The following is a 17,750-nucleotide window of genomic DNA, read 5'->3' as shown; positions in this document are numbered from 1 at the left end:
TCCTGGGACCTTTGGAGTTTGTTAATTTTACCGTGTTGGTAATGTATGTTGGTTTAATATTGCAAAAGTTTATAAATACTTAAAAAAAAAAAAAAGGGATGTAAACATACTATAATGTTAGGCTTACCTTTAGCAGAATGAAGTATTATTAATCTTCAACACTGCACTCTTCTCTGTGTTGGTGAACGTGAGTAGGAGTATATTCATGATATACGCCAGTTATTCCCCTAATAACTTTTACTTACCTCCACCTCTGTTCCAATGCTAATCCCTGTTCTGCCTGTGGTCATCTCTCTGGTGTTACAGAGCAGCGGACTTCAGGTGCCTGCCATAGCCAATTAGTGGACTCTGTACTCACGCTCTTTACTCAGGAGGGGGAATCGACTCCCGTGCCTTTTCTTCAATAACATCTCCCTGGACAGCTGGCTTTGTATCCTGATCCGCTGCCGAGCTGTGAGCCTGCCCTGTCCCAGGAAGTGTTACCCACTAACTACGAAATTGTGCTCTCCCTGGATTCTTCTCAGCCGTAGGTTAAAAGTAGCTTCAGTACCCCGGTCTTGGCAGTATGCTTCATGCCCTTTTCCTTGGCACTCTTCCTGGACACCACGGGCCCGAGCGTGGACAAAGTCTGATAAGAGGCTTCTCTATGGAATCTGGAAGAGATGAGGGGACACTAATGACTGAACATATGATGTCTTCTGTTGCTGTTTAATAATCTTCGAGGTTTCCTACCTCCTCCTGTGATATTCAAAGCTGAGGGGAATGATTTCAGTAGCTAACTCACTCCTGTTCCTTGACTTGCTGACCGGCCCTTCTCCTGGAGATGCCAAGTGTTTCTCTCTTGTGGAATCCTGGAGTCTCATTTTCTCCCTCCTAACCAGATCATCATGGTGCCTGGGGATCACTGCAGCCTGTGTGTTGTGTGGATTGACAGAGATGCAGAGTCTACTTACGGTTAGTCCTTAGTCCGGAGCGTGGCAGGGGCGACAGATTTGAATAAGTGCCCCTCCACCAACAATTTGAGCCTGCTTTTCTTCTCAGTTATGGACATCCCTCTCCACCAATGATGATCTATTTTCCATAGGGAGGAAGTTGCTGAGATCCCGTTTGATTTTGCATGTAAACCACTGTACCTGAAGGTCTATTGTCTAAGGTACATTCATGTGTTTTTCACTATGCCTAAGACTAAATCTGCCTCCTCTTTTGTGTTCAAAGCATATCGCAAACTCCTTATCTAGTACTTACCTTGCCTTGAGGATGTTTCCACTACTATGGGGACCTAGGGGGAGATTTATCAAAACCTGTCCAGAGTAAAAGTTGCTGAGTTGCCCATAGCAACCAATCAGATCGCTTCTTTCACTTTTGAAAAGGCCTCTGAAAAATTAAAGAAGCAATCTGATTGGTTGCTATGGGCAACTTGGCAACGTTTCTTATGGACAGGTTTTGATAAATCTCCCCCATAATCTTTAAATTCCCTTTTTCCCTAGAGAGTAAAGGATGCCTCAGGAGAAAAGTAGTGGAAAGAAATGTCCAATATGTAACACGAAGATTCCGTTATCAGTAAAGAAGCCTATTCAAGCCTGTAGTAAGATACTTAGAAGAGGCACTGTCATAACTGGTGGATGTTTGTGTCAAGAAATCCATGCAAGAAGAGGAACTATCGGCAACTACTTTTTCTGTGTCTGAGGTACAGGAGAAAAGAAAAATTCAGGACAAGATCTTTGTCTGTTTTAAGTTAAAAAGGCATAAAAAAAAACTAGCAATTTGGGGGAAAACTGTTTGAGGAAGAACATGCAAAAATGTGGGGAGTAGACTAGTAGCTAGGGTTGCAACAAAAACAACACTTCCATTCGAAGATTCCTCTTAATTCAAAGACTCAATGTAACAGGAAGCCACCCAACAGTCTCCTTAAAAAGACATGGGAAATGTCAAGATCACTCCTCAGAACAATTTTAGAGCATCCATCTACACGGATAGAGCTATGTTTTCTATGTCTAGAGTAGACGGAGAGTCATGTCATAGAATGCAGGGTCAGAGACGAGATCCTTGCATCACTTCCTCTAGTTCATCATGCAACGGGTTACCTAGCAGATGCCTCTACAGAGTTCATGAGAGTAGCATACCAATCGTCTGTTCTCTCTAACACAGCTCAAAATGTTTTATGGTTAAAGATGTTGATAGAGGAGGCCATCTCTAAAGCAAAACTTTACCCTATCCCATTTACAGGTGGACTTGTGTTTAGTCCAGCACTTGTCAAGATTCTTGAGAAGGCATCAGACAAAAAGCAGGTTCTTCCAAAACCCAGCTATCCCAGGAAGGGGAGCTCCTTTTCTACCCAAATGATTAAACCACAAGAGGCAAAGGAAAGTCCTGAGGCAGAGGAAGGAATATTTTTTTTTCTCATCTTCAGCAAGACCGGCTCTGAGAGACAATGAGGGGAATTCATCAGTTATGGTCTACTCTTTAATTTCTTCACTTTGCAGTAAAGTTTTGGGGTCTCAAACATCACTTCCAGATTACGATGCTACCATTCAATCATCAAACTGATAGCAGAATTAGGAATAGAGAAAGGGAATGAGATTTATCTCTATCTATCTAGACAACTTTCTGATCAGTTAAAATCTCTACTCTTGAAAGGCCGGCAGGTAACTATCCAGACATTACAAAACCTTGGCTGGATCATCAATAAAAAATAAAAAAAATCTAATCTTCAGTCAGCATTCCAGAAGATCTTACTGTGGATTATTCTACACTCCAAAAGAGAAACCAACATCTTTGTTTCCCATAGAGAAACAAGCAGTGTCAGTGTCAAGCAGCAGTGGTAATCCTATAGTCTGACAGCCGTCATTCAGTCCATTGCATGGGCACATACACACTCAAGGGTGCTACAGAACCTCATACTCTCTGCTTGGCAACACTTTTGTCTGACTTTCGATGTAAACAATTCCCTTCTGTGGTGGTTGAAAGAAAAAAAACTAAACAAGGTCATCCAGTGGCATCCGTTTCCTATAATATAGGGAGTCTAGGTAGGATGTGTGCAAAATTTTCCAGGAAATCTGGCCACAGGGCATGGCTCAATTTTCCTTAAACTACTGAGAGCTTGATGGAGTCTGGAAGAGCCCAAAGGTGGCAGAGGAGATAATCCAGAACTCTTACATCAGGGTCTACTTATACACCATGACCACAGTTGCAATGTTACACTATCTGGGGTCTTACAAGCAAGAACGTTTTCAAAGCTTGGCTCACAAAATATCCTCTGGGGTGGAAAGCCCATGTATTTTCATCTCTAAAAGGCTCTCTGAATCATCAGGCCGATTATCTAAGCAGACAGGACATGTCTTCAGGTGATATGCAGGATCACATTCAGCTTAATGGGGTACTCTGGTGGGAAAAAAAATTGTCAAATAAATTGGGTCCAGAAAGTTAAACAGATTTGTAAATTACTTCTTTAAAAAAAATCTTAATCCTTCCAGTATTTATCAGCTTCTGTATGCTCCAGAGGAAGTTGAGTTTTTTTTCTTTTCAGACTGACCACACTGCTCTCTGCTACCTCTGACTATGTCAGGAACTGTCCAGAGTAGGAGCAAATGCCCATAGTGCAAACCTCTCCTGCTCTGGACAGTTCTTGACACGGACAGAGGAGTCAGCAGAGAGAACTGTGGTCAGTCTGAAAAGAGCCAACTCCACTTCCTCTGTAGTATACAGCAGCTGTTATACTTGAAGGCTTAAACATTGTTTTAATAGAAGTAATTTACAAATCTGTATAACTTTCTGGCACCAGTTGATTTGAAATTTTTTTTCCCACTGGAGTACCCTCCTGTGGAAAGGGAGGGGTACATGGCTCAGAAGGGTTTGCCCCTCCGCCTTATTTGCATTGCAAGAAACGAACAGGAAAAAAAGCCAGCACAACCAAATACACAGATGCACGCCGCTGTGGCTAATACACAATATACAAAAAAAGGTTGCAGCGGCGCTCTTGGTCAAAAAATCGAGGCTCTTGGCACACTTTTTGTTTTTCCCTACATCCGCCTCTACTCACACTACTCACCTCTGCTGGCCAGATATCCTCTGACTGGGTGATAAGCAGGATCCACTATCAGTTCAAAAACATACATATATATATATATTTGTATAAGATATATAGTATATATCTTAATCTTCTCTGGGTAGGGTAGAGAAATGTAAATCATCTGACAGTTTCATATACTTAATGTACTTTATCCTTTTTATCAAACACTGGTCTGATAATAGGAGACTAGGGGTTAAAAAGGCTATCTGTGCTTCTCTTGTGATCTTGAAATGTGCTTGGAGTTTTAACTTCTTCCATTCTGGGATCAAGCATTCATAAAGGAGATTTATTTTAGGTATGTATTGTTTCTAGTGCGGTTCACAAGTGCACAATGGGGAAGAGTTATCAAAACCTGTGTAGAGGAAGAGGGGTGCAGTTGCCCATTGCTTGAAAGATCGCTTCTTTCATTTTTCACAGGCCTCTTTAAAATGAAAGAAGCGATCTGATTGGTTGCTATAGGCAAATGCACCACTCTTCCTCTACACAGGTTATGATAACGCTCCCCCATTGTTCATGGATATTGGGGAGATATTTACATGCTATCGTTTCAGGAGACTTTTCAGGGTAAGCACCCTGTCTGTGCACTATTTCTGCCCATTATTATTATTATGATATTTTTCAACAGATCTAATTTTCATATCTAATTCGCCATTCTCCCAGAGCTGGTAGGTAGAGCTCCCTCCCCTTCCACCTCTATAGTCTATAGACGTACCTTGCAGTCACAGGACAAGGCTGAGCTGATTTTCAGGGAAGAAGATTTGAGCAGCAGGGGGGGCTGTTTGATAACAAGGAAAAGAAGCATTTCTGTCTAATAAGATTCTATTGGCTTGTACTATTGTTCTGTGCTAAGTTTGTTTACTTGATGTTGCCTGTTTAAATAAACTCACGCTACCATTTGTTTTGGCAGATTTATTAAGAGATCAATGTCAACTCTGACATGCCCAAAATTTTAGCTATGTTTTGAACCAGTAAACTGACGTAAATCATGCTAGATGTGACGGACACAAGTGGAAAACCCAACGGACCCAATTAAAGTCAATGGGGCCTATTGGGCTCTGTTCGTGTCCATTATCAATTGGTCTGGGTGGCTACCTATGTCAGTGCCAATGGAATCTGCAACGGAGGCCCCAAACAGAGCCTCTAATGCACATATGAACAAATTGCTTATTTTTGTGCCACGCATAGTTGTGAATTTTTTTACACCAGATCTTTATCAGTGGATGCCACCGATTTTGACACAGTAGAGTGCTTCACTCCCCAGCTTGCAAGAGACTATGTCATGTGGCCCCATAGATTTAAAGCACACATTTCTTCCCGCTTCTTCTCCTGATTGTTTGGGTTCTCAGCACTGAGACTTCAACTGATCAAAACATTTTACACGTCTTTTTTGAAATGACAACAGACACTTGGTACAATCTATTGGTTGCTATAAGCAACAATGATACTTTTTGCAAGAACAGGTGTTATGCATTAGATCCAGTGTTTTCTCTATTATTCTAGTATTAATAAATCACTTGAAGAGATTTTACTGAAATTGCAGTACTACTTTGCAGTCCTACTATTACTGAATAACCAAAATAAATTAGTTAATAGAGTTTTAAACATTCAGCTTCTGGCCAAGTGGTGCTGCAGTTCTTGTTATAACAGGTGGTGCTTTGCTATTGATATTAATTGTCCTGTAGAGTATGCCACGTTGTTACAGATATACTAAAATAATGCTGAATCCGTTCAGAGAATGAAAATTTTCAAAATGCAGCATATAACAAACAACTGTAATCAAGCATTAATAAGAGGGTCTGTACTTGTCCTAGAACTGGCGAGACAAAAACTGTTAGGAGAGATGCAGACCATGGTGCACAAGGAAGAAGTGTCCATATTGGAGAAAAAAGTTGGTGACTTGACAGTCCACCTAGAAAATACATTACAGAGACTTAAAGAATCTGAGGAGTCTGTATCTAAAGAGAGAGCTCGTGGAGAGAGTCTTCAGAACCACAAAGAGGTGAGCCCTGAAATATAAAAGCCTTAAGGCAGTAGAGTACCATTATGATTTGTTTTGTCATGTTTTAATGTTTTTATGTCCTGCATGTGATTGTTACAGAAAATGTTCAAAAAAAACTGTCCGCAATACGCATTTTTGTTTTTGTTTTTTTGTACGTATATAAATGTATGGTGTAGGATTTGTACGCAATTGGGGATTTCTGTTTTTCTAACTAAACACATAGGGGGAGATTTATCAAAATCTGTCCAGAGGAAAAGTTGCTAAGTTGCCCATAGCAACCAATCAGATCACTTCTTTCCTTTTTAACAAGCCCTCTGCAAAATTAAAGGAGTGATCTTGCTATGAGACCCTACTACCCAGTACCTCAAAAAGGGAAACATGAGATCTGGTGGTGAAGTGGATGATGGATTGATGATTCCTGAAAGATACAAGAAGTATATCCAAGCAGGGTAAAAGATTTATAAGATGGCCATGCACAGTAGATTGAATATAACCAGCATGAGGCCTATGTCTTTGTGCATATGAACTATCTGCTCAACACATAAGAGCTAAAACTGTCATTTCAATCAAACAGAAGCAATGCTTCCGAGCTCTCTTTTGCTTATATGTTTGCCCTGAAGATAGGACAGTCTAGGGCATGATCCTTTGATGCTCACGTGTACTCTAAAATTGAGACCTTTCAGAAGCATGGTGCCTCTCTGCAGGCAGCAATTATGTTCCGCCGCACACACTATCTCTATCACTCCTATAATACTATGACAAAGTACAATTAAAGGGAACGGAACATGTCAGATCCCAGCATTTAGACTGTCAACCAAGCCTGACTGACTGTAGGAGACACAGCAAGCATAACTGTATAACCATTCACAGACCACGATGATTAAACTAAGTTTTCAGCTCTCTATAGCATTACAGAGAGCTGAATAGACCAGGATCGAAACACTGTTCTTCTGCCAATGTGTGATTCCCTGGGGACCTGAAGGTTCCCTATAACAGTACTCCCAATTACCACATTTTGATTTGCACAGGGTAAAATCCTCTGCAAAATCTGCAATGAGGTCCTTATAGAACACATACATATTTCTAACACTTTTTGACCCAATTACCTCTTTGGTTTTTTGTTTAGTTTTTTTTCAATTATCTTATTCCATTTATTGACATAGCTTTTCATAGTTTGTATTATATTACTGTTGCGGTGCACGCAGTCCCTACAGGCAAAGCAGAAATCGCTATTACAGCAGTTAGACAGGATATCCCAAGAGTGTGAAAATTTGCGTGGCATGATGGGTGATGCAGATGAAGAAAAAGCCAACTTAGAAGAGCAAATAGAGCAAATGCAAAGAGAGGAAGAAAGTCTAAGAAGCCAAATAAAAGAACAACAGGTAATATTGAATGACTGCTTTATTATTGTAGCAAAAGTTACACTGTACAGAGGCTTGAAGATGAGAAGTATTCCAGTTCTACTTATTGCATCACCATTTTGCTTGATCAAATGTTTGATCAAAAGGCTAATACACCCTTATTTCTTGCTTTTATTCTCTTCTCCTGCTTTGCAATATGTAGGACATAATAAATACACTTCAGCAGGGGAAGGTGGCATTGGAGAAGTCTTTTGAAGATGTGACCAACCAGCTTACAGAACTACAAGTAAACATCCAGGAGCACAAGAAAAGAGAAAAGTTATTGGTGTGTTACCCAGACTTACACCCACTCCCAGAATTTGAGAGTAAGTAGAGAAAAAGTACAGTACATCTTTGAATATATTTTTTGCACATCCATTGTTAAAGGGGTACTCCACCCCTAGACATCTTATCCCCTATCCAAAGTATAGGGGATAAGATGTCAAATCGTCGGGGTCCCGCCGCTGGGGACCCCCCGCAATATAGCAAGCAGCTCCTACCTGTAACTGCTTCCGGAAGCGCTTGAGGCTCTCAAGCTAGTTCCTCCCGACCACAGGGACGGAAGATTGTGACGTCAGGACTCCACCCCCTCCACTGTGCCCCCTGAATGCAAGTCTATGGGAGGGGGCTTGACGGCCTTCACCTCCCCATCCGATAGACTTGCATTGAGGGGGCAGGGTGTGATGTCACACAGGGTATAAGGGGATAGGGGATAAGATGGATGTCTAGGGGCGGAGTACCCCTTTAAATATGTTTTCAGATATGTAGTATTTATACCAGAAATGTATGTTGCTTTACATTTAGTAATGTTGGAATTATTTTTCCTATAAGTAAGGGATCAGCGTTAGGGATCAGAAGATGGAGAAGACATTTTTGGGTGGGAGAAAATTGACAAGCTACATAATAATTCCATAGGCAAGATTAGAATTTAGTCACGTAAGGCAGAAGTTAAATCTGTATGTGCCATCTTGCTAGCATATCAGTTTGTGCTACATTTTGTTTACCACAAGTCAGTATCTGGACAGTTGAATAAATAACATTAGTTTCAAGGACCAGTGCATTGTGCCTGCCTTCTATTCATTCCATAGTCATTGCATGGTAAGTTATCTACAAATATGAAGGCGAGACTAGATCTAATCTTCTGCAATCCCAGGATATGTATTAGATGAATGCATATATTCATACACATTAAAACATGCCCAGTCATTTTCAGCTTATGAACTGCATCAGCAATCTAGTGTATTTCCTGAGTGGATATTTTTACTGAGAATAATAGTTGTGTCCTGTAGATAGTGCCTTGTCCTGGTAGGTAAATGATATCTTGAATCTTGAGTTTCCAGAAAGATCCAAAGTAGTGAAAAGAGGTCATTTGATAAAACCTGTTACGTGGTATGTTGTCCAATGAGTCATAGTTGTCCTGGCCTAAGGACAGAGTATGCACATCAATCAAGATAAAGGCACTCTGTGGCTGTGTTCACACACGTCATTTTTGTCTTGATTTGATGTTTGTGTTTTTTCTTTACTGTATTTGCGATGATAGGGCTGTAGTGTATCTCCTTAAATGTGTGATTGCAAATCTGCAAAAAATTGTGAAATACTCCATTAAAAGCATGGAGCTGCAGTGAATCTGTTTCTCAGCGCAGGCTCTGTGGTCATAGCTCTGTTGTCTCTAAATAAACAGTACTAGCTTTGGTTATAAGAATAATTAGGATTGAAAAACCATAGAAAATCCCTTATTGTATGCCTCTTTACTAACAATTGTCCCTATAGAAAATGATCAGAAGACTGGTTGGATCAAAGGTACATCTTGTCATAGTTGTTCTCCATGTCATGCCCATTTTTCTGTTTTTCGTTTTGTGTTTTTTTTTTTTTTTACTTTGTGTAGACTAGTAGATCTAATGCAGGAGGCATGTTGAGGAGGAAAGGCTTGGACATGTTGGATTTTAAGTGTCAAAGTCCCTCTGTTCTTGGGGAGATAGTCTGGCAGCGGCTTACCCCCTTCAGCTCTTCATTGAAAATACATGCACACATGGCCACTCTGAGCGTGCATGAGTATGAAGTGATTACATTATCAACCAAACAGCTATATATATGTATGGCCAGCTTTACAATTCTGCATTCCATCTTCAATAAGTTATATTTAGAGCAGAAGCATAAAAAAGGGGAACTTTTCCTTTATTGTCATCCTGTGTTTGCTTTTGTAAGCCTAAACATACAGGAGCAATTTAATACTGTCAGAGGGACAGGTTTTGATGCACTACAGCAGTGGTCTTCAACCTATGGACCTCCAGATGTTTCAAAACTACAACTCCCAGCATACCAGGACAACCGCTGGCTGTCCGGGCATGCTGGGAGTTGTAGTTTTGAAACATCTGGAGGTCTGCAGGTTGAAGACCACTGCACTACAGGGTAAATCACTTGCAGATTTTTTGCATACAACACATATACACAGCAAATCTGCCCATTTTTATAAAAAAAAAAAAAACTTATATACAGTAAACAGAAAAACACCACAAAAGTTTAATGGGTGTTCTTCAGCTTCCATTACACAATATATATAAACTTTGTTGTTCAACATCATAGGCTCGGGGGACATTACTGAAGATATGGAAAAACAGCTTCAAGCTAATAGTATCCGCATAAGTGTTCTTGAGGAGGAGAATGCAAAACTACGAGTAAGCCTGCATAAACTAGGGGCAAAAGGCAAACAAGGGGCACTAAAGGTGAGTGCTAATACAAGGTTGAACAGGAAGGGGATTCAAATACAAAATATGTCCCAATACAAAATATACAACACCAACCTACCTTGTGTGACGTTGATGGAAGTCTAGGGCTCCTCTGTGACTTATTGCAGTGCTACTATTTGATTTTAACTATTAAGCTTCACCTGTAGTGCAAAGCATACGCTTAGCTCTATCATAAAATTTGTAGTGCTAAAAATAGTCGCAGTGTAGCCCTGGCCTAACACATGACAGCAGGATCAGACTACACACATTTATTTTTATTTTTATTTGCAGTCAGTAACCATGGTGACATAGTGGCGTAACCAAGATCTGTACACACCAAATGGTAAAATTTGTAAAGTTACATTTCTTATTTTTATTATTTACGATGAACTGAAGAAATAAAAAATACATTTACATATCATTTAACTAACCATAGACTCGGTTGTTATAGAGAAAATAACAAGTGACTAAATAATGACATGAAATATTATTTGCTTTACTAATGTCAATAGTAAAGTATGTAAATCTGACTATGGTCCAGCCTACTACCACTTTAATTCATTCATTAATTTATTCCCAACTAACTCAGCTTAAAGGGAATCTGTCAGCTTCATACCAGGTATGGAGCTGCAGATTCCGGCAGATAGGCTAAGACAATAGAACCATAACTATAGTTTTGTTGTTGGCTGTTTGTAAAGTTATAAAAGGGCTTTTTTTGGTTGGTAACAAAAGCGTCAAACTGGTGGTGCTGAGCTGTAGTAGCCCTTCCTATCTTCCTCTTTAGCCATTGCTTTGACTAATAGACATACAGGGCTGGAAGTTGAGCCCTGTACAGCAATTACGGAGGCAGGGGTGGGGGAGTGAGGAAGTGCCGCTGCAGCTCAGCACCACCAGTTTAAATCTTCAGCTGCTAACAAAAAAATTTACTTTTTAAATCTTTACAAACAGCTTATGATAAAGAGTCCTAGCCATATTAGGGACCTCAAGGCACACATTTGTTTTATACATTTGGCATGTACATTTCTTGTTTGTAGATTGCTAATTTATGTAACAGTTACATAGACCAACAAGTGTCTGAAAACATGACTGAATATTTCTTAGTTCTACTCATTCTTACCATACATGTGTGCAGCAACAGTCATTCACTGACGCATCATAAATTGCTATTGGTATGGCCAGCCTAAGTGACCAATGGTATCACCTGGTTGTTATATCATAGGTAATTCCTCAAACTCGGCTCTGGACTCTTCCTACCACAGTAGAGCCGTTGTCTCCCGAACCCCAAATACAAAGCAGCGGCAGAAGTAGCACAACAAAGTAAGTATTCATTCACTGGCCTTCTGGAAAATATATCATATAATGTTATTTGTCTTGCAACATGGTAAGTTCACTGCAGATTCATCAGTCATCCGTTTTTTTGTGTATCATTTTGGAACTTTGGATCTGCACTTTTGAGACTTCTAATTTCCTAGGGCACATTTTTACATGTGTATGTGGAAAGAAACATGTGCATGTGTGAATATATAGAGCAGTACCAAAAACATGTATGATAAGACCATAAAAAATTCATACGCTAGTGATGATACGCTGATGATGAACAATGAATTTTACATTAAGCTGCATCCAACATTATTGAAGAGAGATAACAGATCAGCTGTTTGGGATAAGGCCCTTACTTACTTTCTTACAATGGAATGAAAAGGAGTCCAAATTTTCTGTGTACAGAAATTGATATCTATAAAGGGAAAATATGGTGCAGCTCACCGTATGAGACAAGGAATGTGCAAACAAAATATAAAGGATTAAAACAGAAGCAGTCCTCAGGTGTACCAACTGTCAAAATTGGGAAGTGATGAGACAAAGAAATGGAAAGAAATAATATGGAGAGAGTGATAGAATATAGAAATTCAAATATTAAAATGTATATAAGGATGTAATAGTATAGTCAGAATCCAGCTTTAACTATAGGACTAAATGGAATACTAAATTTATTATAGGAAAATATTCATACATGATGCAATGCAATGTATTTATGTCCTTATATTTGTACCCTTTAAAGGGGTATTCCAGGAATTTTTTTATTTGACTACGCTACAGGGGCTGTAAAGTTAGTGTAGTTCGTGATATAGTTTCTGTATCTGTGTGTGATGGTTTTCTCACAATTCTTCTTTGATTTTCACTCCAATATTTATTTTTAACAGCATACAAAATGACTGTTGTCTCAGATTTTTCCCAAGTTGCAATGTGGCCGAGACCTGATTAATTAGTGAGCTGATGACAGCGGAGCCTGTCTGCTTCAATGGGTGGAGGGATCACTTGGTGGGAGAGAGATTAATCTGCAACTAATACAACAGCTGTAGGCACACTGATTGAAAACCACAGGTCTTTTGCATGGATGCACCAATGGGTGGGGTGGCTGATGTGTGGGAGGGAGGAAAATGGAATTGTGGGATTTGTAGTAAAAAAAAAAGAAAAGTCAAACAGGAAATACCAGTTCACAAACAGCTAGCCACAGTATTATGGTAATCTCACAACATAGCCATTTAACCCCAAGACAAGTGCAGATCCTTCCTAAGCATGTCCATTATTGCCTGCCAGGTACATACTAAAATCACCTGATGGTGGATAACCCCTTTTAAGTCCTGTAAGAAAAATCTGAAAAATAGATATCTCCAGGAGAGAAAAAGTATCTATATAGGCAATACTGGATTCCCCTATGGAAAAAGTTACAAATGTCCATGATATGAATTGTAGAAAGTAATTATATCTTCTGTGGGAGAAGATGACTGTGTCACATATAGTTTGTCTTGTGAAGTGCAAGAAGTAGTGGTTCCAAGCACCTCTCAACATTCAGGCATAGCTTGACTCCTGAGCACTGTTCTTCTTCCACTAGGGTTCCCACCACTGTCTTGTCCTTGGAACTATTGCCTGCGTGTCTCAGCCAGCAACTGTTCCGAGACAAAATTCAGGAAGTATAGGCCGGCAAACAGGGCTCTGTGCACTCTCACGGCTTGTCAATCATCCTGTCTTGTTAGCCAGGAGCATGTCACAGAACCAATTGTCAGCTCTGATGTATGAGGGAGGAAGTTTTGATATGACATGTAAGGGCTAGTGTCATACTTCCCAAGGGAACGCTCTCTCCTCCTCAGTAAACTACATGCAGTGTGAACAACATAAACAAGGGTATTTGGATCCATAAATGAATGAAAACAAGGATTTAAAGGGGTATTCCAGGCAAAAACTTTTTTTTATATATATCAACTGGCTCTGGAAAGTTAAACAGATTTGTAAATTACTTCTATTAAAAAATCTTAATCCATCCAATAGTTATTAGCTTCTGAAGTTTTCTGTCTAACTGCTCAATGATGATGTCACGTCCCGGGAGCTGTGCATGTTGGAAAAATATCCCCATAGGAGCTGCACAGCTCCCTGGACGTGAGTCATCAGAAAGCAGTTAGACAGAAAACAGCAACTCAACTTCAGAAGCTAATAACTATTGGAAGGATTAAGATTTTTTAATAGAAGTAATTTACAAATCTGTTTAACTTTCCAGAGCCAGTTGATATATAAAAAAAAGTTTTGGCCTGGAATACCCCTTTAAGCACACAGACGGGGTCAGCACCATTTTTAAAGGGAATTTTTAATTTTTTTTGTGTAAGCTTTAACATCAAATTAGTAATTTCATGTTTATCATGTCTACCATAGAGATCAATAATGTGTACACTTGGTTGTGTCAGATGTTAACCTGTCACTTTTTACCTATTTTAAGTAGAAACGTTTTTTTCTGACCTAACATCATACTTTGCACTGCCTCTTTCTTTACTGTGGTTTTATATGTTGATAATATGTAGTTTTTGTTCCAGAAGAGGGAAACCCGCAGTGATACAAATCCTGTGCTCTCTGGAATGTCTTATATGTTCTCGGGGTTAACCCAGATAGACCTGTTTATGATTTTCTCATGAGGGGGAGTTCACGCACAATGTTATCTTGCAGTTTTTTTGTTTTAGTTTTTTTGAGCCAAAGACGGCAGTGGATGCAGCAGGAAGGAGACAAAATTTAAGTCGCCCCCCCCCCCCCCCCCCCGCCGTCTATATTTGGCTAAAAAAAACTGCCACAAAAAGCTGTGTGTGTGAACCCCCCAATGTTAAAATTTTTACAGAATTTTATTGTCATTGTTTTAATTCCTGCTACTGTGTTTTTTTTATTTTTTATCTATTTCATTGCGGTCTGTAGGCCTCCTAGTCCCAAACTAAATACAGTGACACCCTCAAAGGACACAATGAAGTCTGAAACTGTTGTTCAGCCAGAAAGAAAAGGATCACACCACTCTCTAAACCTTGTAACATTCCCACCTGACAACTCACCCATAGCAGCTTACGCACGTGTCAAACAAGTGAAGGGGAGAAACAGTTCAGATCGCAAGTAACCAAAACATAACCACCCAAAAGACTCCATGTGATTATAACCAAGATGAAATAACCAGACTCTAATGCAGTGACGACTGTGATCATTAAATAATGAGCACCTAAACAAATTGAACAAATGTATACATTTATTCTGAAATGGAAAACAGTCCTATTGTGTTAATAGATGTTTGATACTTTTTATTGCTTTGTGGTTTGGCTTCACGCTGGAATAGTCGTTACCATTATAGCTTTCCTTATGTAGGGATACACGTAGGAATAAATCTAAAGATATAATTCTACAGACATTTTTCAAGTTATTTTAAACTGCAAATCATATATGGGTATCCAATATGGATTTGTTCCCTATTTTGTTCTATATTTATAATTTATTTTGCATCTGTATTTGTTGTTAAAGGATTGAAGGGGTTGTTCAGGGAAAACATACATTTTCTTTATAGCTAGAGTTGGTATAAAAATAAACATGCTATACTTACCTACTCAGTTCCTCCGCAGCTGCTGCACCAACAATCCAGTCCTCCACTGGTCTCCACTTCATCCAAGTTAGTATGACATCCCGACCCCCCCAAAAAAACTGGCCTGCTCAGCCAGTAACTGACTAAGGCATAGGGTCGGGACATCACTTCAACTTGAAAGAAGCAAAGACCAGTGGAGGATCAGAAATGTCAGCGCCGCAGCTCAGGAGAGCTGAAAAAGTGAGGAAAGCATGCTTTAGGTGTCATGACAGGTGAGTATAGGCTCTTTATTAATTTGTAACCAACCAAATCTTATAGCTAAAATTTTGGGAAGCTGAAAAAACTTTAAATAAGAGAACTGCTTTTTTCAGTACCTCTGTACAAAAACATTATCTAAATTTCTTCCCAAAGGCTAGGGTTCCCCCCCACCCACACACGCGCACGCGCGCACACACATTTATTTATTATTTTTTGGGGGGCGTTTTTTGGAAAACTGCCACTGCAGTTTTTGAGCCAAAGTCAGAAGTGAATCCAGTAGGAAGAAGAAGTATAAGTCCTTCCTTTACATTTCTCATTCCTTTTGAATACACTTCTGGCTTTGATTTAAAAACTGAAGTGGCAGTTTTCAAAAAAAAAAAAAAAAAAACTGTGTGGAAACCTAGCCTTAAAGCATACCTTTCATCATTAAGCAAAGAAAAAAAAAAACACTGCAGTCATACTTGGTAATAGTCTCTGGTCATTTCCAGCCTTTTTTTTTGTCTGCCCTGTTGCTCTAAGCATCCATTATCTCCTGTACAGGCTTCTACTGTTCTCCTAAACTCTGTGGGCATTCCCAGGCAGTGATGATGCTTGCTCTCACTGCTGTACACTTTCTGTCCCTTAGTTGCCAGGTTGACAGAAGCAGCCAATCAGCTGCCATCTCCGCTCTGTCTGCCTTGGCAGTAGCTACAGAGAGGAATGAAGTATAGAAGCTAAATACACACACATCCCAGCCATAGACGCTTACCTCTGCTACACACAGCTCAGCCTCATACACACTCACCTCTGCTACACACAGCTCAGCCTCATACACACTCACCTCTGCTACACACAGCTCAGCCTCATACACACTCACCTCTGCTACACACAGCTCAGCCATATACACACTCATCTCTGCTACACACAGCTCAGCCATACACACTCAGCTCTGCTACACACAGCTCAGTAGTACACATTCAGTTCTGCACACACATTTCAGCCATATGCACACTCAGCTCTACTACATACACATCTCAGCCATACACACTGCTGCATACACACATCTCGGCCATATACACGCTCAGCTTTCATTCACACTTAGCTCAACCATATAAACACACACAGCTTTACTACACACAAAGCTCAGACATATACACACTCAGCTATACTACACACACATCGCAAAGCCATACACATTCAGCACTGCTACACAGAGCTCAGCCATATGTTGCGTGCGCGCACACACACACACACACAGCTTTAGCACATTGCTCCTATCCTTCCCCCACCTCCACCATGAATTTACCAGTTATGAAGAGAGGCTGCAGGGTTGTCTGTGTAGATGTAGACACTGCTGACAGCCTCTGCCTCTCGGTCTGCTCTCCCCATTGTCACTGAAAACAGGGCGGCTGCTCTCACACTGTCCCGTGCTCTGCACAGTGATTGACAGGCCAGGAGCATACAGCACAGTGCTAAGAAGCACACTTCCTGTGTTCCGACTGTGCAGCACTGTTGGCACAGTCGGTTAGGACTTAGAAACAAATGGACAACAGCAATGTACATGGTACAATATTACATTTAAACAAATTTCAAAGTTGCCTAATTTTATATAATCTATTCAAAATAAAAAAGTAGCCTGTGGTGGCACTGCCAATTTAAAGAAGTTTTCCAGGCTGTAATGTTTCTTCATGATAGACCATCAATCATTGATTGATTGAGCTGATTAGCTATTTGACTAAACATTGAATAATATGGAAGTTGTTTGCCATTCATTGTGTAGTGGTAACATAAGGTTATTGCAGCTTGGCTCCCATTAACCTCTCTGGCAGCTGAACTGCAGTAACCTGATGTCACTACTGCACAATTTAAGGTGCGCTGCTTCCTACTCTGTTCACTGTGTAGTACAGCTAATCGGCACGGGTTCCAAGTGTTAGCACCGTGCCATTTAGCAATTGATGACCTATCCCAAGGATAGCCCATCAATCATTGCAGCCTGGAAAACCCCTTTAAATTGTAATAACATATAAATAATTGCTTGTAAAACAGTTAAATAATACAGGATATGAATTATTACAAACATTCGTGTTTTATAAAGCAGGCTCTGGGGTAGGTATAAGTTCTTGTGAATCTCCAGTGTACAGCTAGAAGGCTCTTAAATGGGGGGAAAAAAGTGTTTTCAGGAAAGACTGACCTTACACAGCCATACACAGAACATCTGAATAGGTTATTTGTGCACATGTCGGACAGTTACTGGTTAGTTAAAACTCGCTATCAAGCCAAATCCTTTAGGCCACTCCCTGCTCATTGCTACTCGATTCTACTGGATTCTGGCAGAGAAAATCCTGACCGGGCACTTTTCCCTGCACTTGTTTGATTTTCTATCTGTAAAACTGGATTTGGGCAATTGAGTAATCAGAAGCTTGATATACTCTTAATAGCA

At 40.1% G+C, this 17,750-nt stretch overlaps 1 protein-coding gene across 7 annotated transcripts in view; it reads left to right on the top strand.

Annotated features, from left to right (window-relative positions):
- CCDC157 (coiled-coil domain containing 157) overlaps positions 1–15,111 on the top strand; it is an 87,021-nt gene extending 71,910 nt beyond the window's left edge. For 6 of the 7 annotated variants that reach the window (XM_056528669.1, XM_056528668.1, XM_056528667.1 and 3 more), the window contains 6 exons: positions 5,881–6,068; positions 7,274–7,450; positions 7,632–7,794; positions 10,052–10,191; positions 11,414–11,511; positions 14,428–15,111. In XM_056528669.1, coding sequence (XP_056384644.1) covers positions 5,881–6,068; positions 7,274–7,450; positions 7,632–7,794; positions 10,052–10,191; positions 11,414–11,511; positions 14,428–14,620 — 959 coding nt within the window. In that variant the 3' untranslated portion in view covers positions 14,621–15,111. Of the gene's footprint in view, positions 1–1,487; positions 1,688–5,880; positions 6,069–7,273; positions 7,451–7,631; positions 7,795–10,051; positions 10,192–11,413; positions 11,512–14,427 lie in introns of those variants that run through there. The other variant, XR_008846006.1, reaches the window with a different exon arrangement.
- Positions 15,112–17,750: the final 2,639 nt, after the last annotated feature.

This window comes from Hyla sarda, chromosome 1 (assembly GCF_029499605.1).
Source record: "Hyla sarda isolate aHylSar1 chromosome 1, aHylSar1.hap1, whole genome shotgun sequence".
NCBI lineage: Eukaryota > Metazoa > Chordata > Amphibia > Anura > Hylidae > Hyla > Hyla sarda.
The sequence above is the reverse complement of the archived record's forward strand: the minus strand, read 5'-3'. Positions and strand labels throughout refer to the sequence as shown.